The 7,870-nt window shown below is 32.9% G+C and overlaps 1 protein-coding gene across 8 annotated transcripts in view; it reads right to left on the bottom strand.

The window, feature by feature from the left end:
• Window positions 1–7,870, bottom strand: part of CCDC15 (coiled-coil domain containing 15) — a 70,325-nt gene that overhangs the window by 48,237 nt on the left and 14,218 nt on the right. For 5 of the 8 annotated variants that reach the window (XM_023534676.1, XM_023534675.1, XM_011367139.2 and 2 more), the window contains exon 5: window positions 4,486–4,599. The exons of 2 other annotated variants lie outside the window; for them this stretch is intronic. In XM_023534676.1, coding sequence (XP_023390444.1) covers window positions 4,486–4,599 — 114 coding nt within the window. The remainder of the gene's footprint in view (window positions 1–4,485; window positions 4,600–7,870) is intronic. One more of the 8 variants, XM_023534677.1, reaches the window with a different exon arrangement.

Raw genomic sequence — 7,870 nt, forward strand, 5'->3', positions numbered from 1 at the left:
TGGTGGGATTGCAAATTGGTACAGCCACAATGGAAAACAGTTTGGAGGTTCCTCAAAAAATTAAAAATAAGACTACCGTATGACCTAGCAATTGCACTTCCAGGTATTTATCTCGAGAAACCAAAATACTAATTCAAAACAATTTATGTACCCCTGTGTTCACTGCAGCATTATTTACAATAGTCAAGATATGGAAGCAACCTAAGTGCCCACCAACAGATAATTGGATAAAGAAGTTATGGTACATATATACAATGGAATATTGTATATATTTCAGTCAAAAAAAAATTGAATTCATGTCATTTGCAACAACACGAATGGACCTAAAGGATATTATGCTAAGTTAAATAAGTCAGACAGAAAAACAAATACCATATGATTTCACTTATATGTGGAATTTAAGGAACAAAATAAATGAACAAACAAAATGAAAACAGACTCATAAATATAGAGAACAAACTGGTGATGGCCAGACAGTAGGGGAATTGGGGGACTGGGTGAAAAATGGAAGGGATTAAGAAGTACAAATTTGTAAATTTTTTAGTAAAAACCAGTCATGGGGTGTGGAGTACAGCATAGGGAAAATAGTCAATAATATTATAATAACTATGTATAGTGCCAAGAGGATACTAAACTGATCGTGAGGATCACTTCGTAAATTATACTAATATCTAACCACTGTGCTATATGCCTGAAGCTAATATAAAACTAATTTTTTTTAAAGTACAGCCATAAAAAAGACTATACACTGAAAACTATAAAACATTGTAGAAAGAAACTAAAGAAAACCTAAATAAATGGAAAGAATTTCATGTTTATGAATCTCAGAAGACAATATTGTAAAGACAGTGATAAACCCTTATAAGAACAGTCAAGTAATGTTCAACGAGAGTGTCAAGACAATTAAATAGAGAAAGAATAGTTTTTCAACAAATGGTACTGGGACAAGTGGATACCTACATGCAAAAGAATTAAGTCAGAATGCTTCCTCACAAAAAAGTTAATATAAAAATTAAGTCACAATGGATCATAGACCTAAATGTAACAGCCAGAGCTATAAAATTATTAAAATACAGGAGAAAATCTCTACAACCTCAGATTAAGCAGCAATTTATTAAATACTATACCAAAAGCACAACAAAAGAAAAAATAGATAAATTGGACTACACCAAAATTAAAAATTTTGTGCTACAAATGACAGCATTAAGAAAGTGAAATGACACAGAATGGGAGAAAATATGTGCAAATTATGTATTTGATAAGGAACTTGTATCCAGAATATATAAGGAACTCTTACAACTTGATAATAAAAAGACAAATTAAAAATGGGCACCACATCTGAATAGACTTTTCCTCCACAAGAGGTATAGAAATGGGCAATAAGCAAATGAAAAGATACTCAAGGTCATTAGAAAAATACAAATCGAAAGTACAGTGAGTTACCACTTTATACCCACTGGGATGGCTATAATCAGAAAGATGGACAATAACAAGTATTGGAGAGGACGTGAAGAAATTAAAACCCTCATATATTGCTGATGAAAAACAGCTTGTCAGTTCCTCAAGATATTCTACTAAGGAAATGAACGTCTACATAAAAACAGGTACACAATTGCTCATAGCACAATTATAAAAGCCAGTAAGTAGAAACAACCCAAATGTCCATCAACTAATGAAAGGATACAGCCATACAATGGAATATTACTCAGCGATAAAAAGCATTGGTACATGCTACAACATGAATGAACTTTGAAAACATTATTCAAGGTCAAAGAAGCCAGTCACAAAGAAAAACATATTACAATTCTATTTATATGAAATACCTAGAATAATCAAACCACAGAGACGGAAAGTAGATTAGTGGTTGCTTAGGACTGTGGGTAGGGACAGAGAAGGAATTGGGAGTGACCGCTAATGGAAACAGGGGTTCTTTTAGGGGAGAAGAAAATATTCTAAATTAGATTGTGGTGGCAGTTGCATAACCCTGTGTGGTATGTGAATTATATCTCAATAAAAATGTTTAAAAAAACAATACTAGACATTATAATCTTAACCCTTAAATCCATCCTTTATTAGATGTGGATAGTTATAACAAACCATTATTTTTTCCCTCTACTCTTTACATTTCCCTACCTGATTTTCCATAACGTTCTGGTAACAAACAGTATTTAAAAGACCTTGATGGACCTTAAAGGGTAAATCTCCTCTTGTTTCTATGTTTATCCTGATGGATGACAGTTTCCTACAAAGTGCTTGCTGGGGCAAAAAAATCAATGTAAATATAAAATGGAGTCTAGAAAGCAATATGCTCATGATACTAAGCTGAGCTTTTGTGAAAGATCTAGAGTGATCTTAGCAGGCGATGGCAGTATAACACAGGAAAATGGATAACAAATAGTTCTTCAAATGCACAAACGAGTCACTCACACATCAAACATATGGAGGGAGATAGGCTGGTAGGAGGCATATTAACTTTATAAATGACAATTTGCCCCTATTCTAGCCAATAACAGTTTTAGAAGGCTTATGATTTTCATCTTAGTGACCTGACAGCAGGTAAGCAAGTCTATCTTCTAATTGTATCTCCATGTCAGGAAAAACAATAACAATCAAACAGGTTCTAAAGTCAGTAAAAATAAGTCTAACAAGAAAATGAAAGCAGAGTTCAGCTGGGTTACAGAGTTTTCTCCTTTCTGACCGGCCACTTCATATAACTGAGGAGGTAGAAACTGTTTATATTTGAGGAAAAGACTGCATACTTGATATAAGTGATAAGAAAAATGTCGCTAATTTCTTATATCCTTTTCAATTATATGGAGATTTATTTCTGATGTTATACCTGAAAAACACACATGCATTCTTTGGAAGCAAGCAGCCAGCCTGAATCCATCGTCACCATTTATTACACTTAAATGGCACCTTTGACGTATAAAACCGGTTTATACAAGGATGTTATCTCTGACTTAATCCTCCTCCTTTCTACTAGATAATTATTTCAGTCAGACCTGTGAACAGGACTCTTTCTAAAAAAACAATTGAAAGGTCTGAGCACATTCTACACAATATAAAATATCAAACTCTAGGATCTGATAACCCTTTTATTTTTGGTTTATTAAAATATGTCTAATCTCATTTTAACAGTCAGTCTAATAGCCCAAACTATATTATGGCCAAATCCAGGGTAGATATGAAAATTGTTAAGATATCAAACCACTGAGGAGAATTTAGGTACAAAAGAAGCTCTACCTTGAGTTACAACAAGGCAATGCTAGAAAAAGGTAACCATACTGAATGCATCTAAAATGGAAGGCCATATATGAATATACGTCCATGCTTATATTTTGATATTTAACTATAAATTTCTTAATTATCACTAAAGAGGGAGACATCATAGTTTAGTATTCTACCAACTGCAAGCATATGAGTCAAATGTTTTTGACTGTTGTGTTGAGATACCTAAGGAAAAAATACATAAATAAGATGCATATGTATAATCTAGAAAAATGTACAAGAATACCAATTAGAAAGCAAAACTGAGAAAGAGCTAAAAAAGACAGAGTTGACGACAGCAAAAAAAAATAAAGTAAAAAAGACTGAATGGTCCATTTTTCTGGACGCTGCCTATCAAAACTTGAAATTAATCCCATAATTAAATAAACACAGGAAAGCACGTGAGTTTACCATCCAAATTTGTGAACACTGAAATAAGTAGGCGCCAAAACAGTGTTATTTTATAAATATAGCCCTGAGCAACCTTTTAAGTCTAGCTCCACATCTGGGTTCCAATTTTTCAATCTTACCTTATATTTTAAATCAAAAGAATTTCTTCTTAAAAAATACTGGTATTGATTTTTTCCTAATTAGAAAGTGAAATATATATACATTATGGGAAAATTTTAAAGTAAAGAAAACCAAGAGAAGAAAATAAAAATCACCTGTAATAACACTACCCAGAAATAATCAGTATTCTTTCCAGCTTCTGTCTATGCACATAGCATTCTCTCCCCATCTCTTTATTTTATTTTTGTCATAGCAATTATCATTTGAAATTATATTCTATATCTATGTGCTTTTTATTATATGCTTCCCCACTAGGACAGAAGCTCCTTGAGGGATCTTAGTCTATCTTTTTTCACCACTTTAAGTCTTGGTCCTAGAACAATGCTTGGCAATTGTAGACCTTCCATAAATATTTATTGAATAAATTTTTTTAATTAAAATTATATTGTATATAATTTTATATCCTACTTTTTTGATTGAACTTTATATCACAGATACTTTCCCTTGTCTTCAGATATTTTTTAAAAGCATGATATTTTTTAGAATGGCCATATATGGATACATTATAATTTTTAACCATTCCCTACTGTTGGATATTTACAGTTATTTTCAATTATTTTACAATTCTAAATAGTGTTGATATATAAATAAATTTTTATCTTTTTTATCTTTTTTTTTTTTTAAATTTATTAGAAATTAATTTACCTCTTGGGTGGGAAAGCTTTTCCTTGTACCATCTGGAAACACTGATGTATTATTTTTACTCACAGTTTTAAAAGATGCCAGCCGGTGACGTGCCTGTTTCATGGTTTGACTAAGCTGTCAGAGAAAGGGGGGAGAAAAGGAAACAAAAACAAGCTAAAGTCTTAATACCAAATTCACTAAAGTGTTCCAACAGGAAAACAGGTCCTTATTATTAAAAAAATGCCAGAGCTAAGACAAGAAGATTACTTGTAAAGGAGATTGTGATCTGCCGATAAGTGTTTTTACAACATTATATTTATTATTCTAAGAGACTGTATTTCATAACTTGTTTAAAGGTATTCTTTATATTAAGTATGTATACAAAAAAATATCAAAACCTAAAAGTTTGAATTAATACACTTGGAAATTATCCAGCAGACACATTCCTTACCTTTCATTCGTCTTCTCAATAAGAAATTATTTCTTCAACTGGTCCTTGCATGTCTAGTTACTTTTCCTCACTCTATTGAAGTGATGAAATATAGAAGATTCTATTCCTAGTCCTCAAATCCTTTTCTCCTGTTTACATGAACCCCTTCTTCACTCCCACATGTGAAGACTGTAGTTATTTAAAGTCTTCTCAAATTCCTGGAAGGCTTCCTAAGTTAACTTAGAACACAAACTCAAACACCTCAACAGATCTAATTTGTTTTAAGTACTCTATAAGTAACAGCTGACGATGAGTATTAATATGTTGACTTTCTGTTCATTCCTTATCTCTACATAGTAATTTTAGTAAGTGCCTAATTTTGATTTTTTTTCCCAGAGAAGCACAGCCTATTTCATATCTCACAAATCTGTACAGAATGTTCCTTTAAGGAAAACACAGAAATGAACGGGGTATCATTTTTTTAGGCTGAGCACTACATATGGAAGAAAAGCATATCCCTATACTACTCAGCAAAAGTATAACCAAGCCAATACCAGCTCTAACCCATCCAGTGAAAGTTTATGTTATCCATTGTTCCTTAAAGGGAAATCACAACTATGATTTACTGATATAAATAATAAATACTTTATGATTTTTACTAATAGTGAGCTAGGGATAAAAACACTCTCTCCCCACCAGTGCTGTTCCCTTACAGCATGTCATCTCTGTTTTGCTCTCGCTTCTAGAAGGTGTATACCTCTAGCCAGAGAAATCACCTTGAAACAGTACTCTTTATACCACTAAGAGAGAGATTTATAAATTTAGTTAGCACAGAGTGGCTACAGGGGTCAAGCTAGTTACTCACAATGCAAAAAGAGATATATGTACAGTTGAGGTTATGAAAAAATACAGAGCCATGAATATGCTTGCTTTACTCATTGCCAAGTATGATACATATGTAACAGATGTAACAGATTTGTTACATCCTGCTCAATGTAACAGATTTAAGTTAGGATACATAATCTTCATTTCTCATCAAGTCCAAATCTCTGTTAGAGTCACAGATTGATTAGTCCTGTGAACAGGACGTTTCAAATGGGCCAGCAGTTGGAATATATATTATATCCATTCTGTTTCTCTGTCATTACCATAACCTATCATCAAGCCTCAACCAAAAGGTCCGTTCGATGACCTGCTGTGAGGACTGTAGTAGGCTGAGTAACAGTCACCCAAAGTTATCCGGTCCCAATCCCTGAAACCTTTAAATGTTACTTTATCAGGAAAAAGGGCCTTTGCAAGATATATTAGTTAAGGATCTAGAGATGAGATAATCCTGAATTATGTAGATGGGCCCTAAATGCCATCACGAATATCCTAATAAGAGGTAGAAGAAGATTTGACATACAGAAGGCATTAAGGTGATGTGAAGACAGAGGAAGAGGTTGGTATGATATGGCCACAAGCAAAGGAATACCAGCAGACATCAAAAGCTGGAAGAGTAAAGAAACAAATTTTCCACTAGAATTTGTGGAAGGAGCACAGCCCTACTGACATCTTGATTTTGGCTCAGTGAAACTGATTTTGGACTTCTGGCCTTCAGAACTGTGAGAGAATAAATTTCTGTCATTTGAAGCCACTAAGTTTAAGGATCAAGTAAAAACATAAGCATTAAATAAAAACACAGAAAATAAGAGGATATTATAAATCAAATTATGTAAAATGAATAGGTATATAAGCACATTTCTTATTGTAAGATAGTGGTGATCACTACATATATTTGTGAGTGCATATATGTAGGTATGCATTTGTATGTGAGCACATGTACATATATTTACATATGTAAGTTTAAACATACATGTGTGTGTGCACGTGTGGTGTATGTATGTGTGTGACTACATAAACAAAAAATTCGACCAAAAGTCTTCTGTATACTGAAAGCTTAGGCACAGTTTTCATTCTTTTGTAGCTATTGTTATTAACAAAGACTTTAAAACTCCCTTATGGAAATGAGTTATTCATTTTATAGAAAACTTAGCACCTGTTTAACTACCGATAAGCAAAGGGATTCTGACTGATAAAATAAAAATTTACTATATAAACAAATTTTGAGACTTAAATCTTAAAACTGAAAGCAAACAATGGTCACATATTAAAACAAAATTTAAAACTTCAAATACAAAGGATAAAATTTGACAAATATGCAGATATCCCCATTCATGGTTCATATTTTCTTCAGTTCTTTTTAATTTTTTCATGCAACTGTTTTAGACAATTAGGGATTAGAAAGAAGAAACATATGTAATTGTATAAATGAAACAACGTAGTAATACTATGCAGATCATGGCTAATGAGTATAAATGACATCTAACATTCATAGACTATCACCTACTCTATTGCCAGGCAGACCTTATACCAATTTTAAATGTACATTAATGCCATAAAAATCTTCCCAAAGTTAAATTCTATTCAAGTATAATGTAGTTTATTGACAAATAATAGCGTACTGATTTTTAAATGCGTTCAGCTTTTCAATGACCACAAAAATAGTACACAATTAAAACTTCAACTCACATGAGCCCCTAGTTATAGCCCATGAACACAATGCAAATACATCAATTACTTTAGCTTTCTTTTATCATTAAGTAGGCATACTAAGCTATAGGGTCGCCAGTAACCTAGACCTAATGCAAAAAGGCAGGCTGGGCCAATAAAGACTCATCTAACACAATGAACTAGGAAGTAGAGAGAAAGTCAGAGACAGGAAGTAAACCTAAAAGGTCATAAGCTGGAGAAAAGAGGCTAAAAAAGCTTCAAGTATGCCAAAGCTTCAGAGCTATGATGATGAGAAAACTAGTTAGCAGTAGAAAAATCAGTAAATAAAAGAGAAGCATACATGTCGAGACAGGGTAACCAACTTCCCAGTTTACCAGAACTATCCCAGGTTTAGCACTGAAAGTCTCATGTCCTGGGAAACCC

Source organism: Pteropus vampyrus, unplaced genomic scaffold (assembly GCF_000151845.1).
Source record: "Pteropus vampyrus isolate Shadow unplaced genomic scaffold, Pvam_2.0 Scaffold130, whole genome shotgun sequence".
In the NCBI taxonomy this organism is placed as follows: domain Eukaryota; kingdom Metazoa; phylum Chordata; class Mammalia; order Chiroptera; family Pteropodidae; genus Pteropus; species Pteropus vampyrus.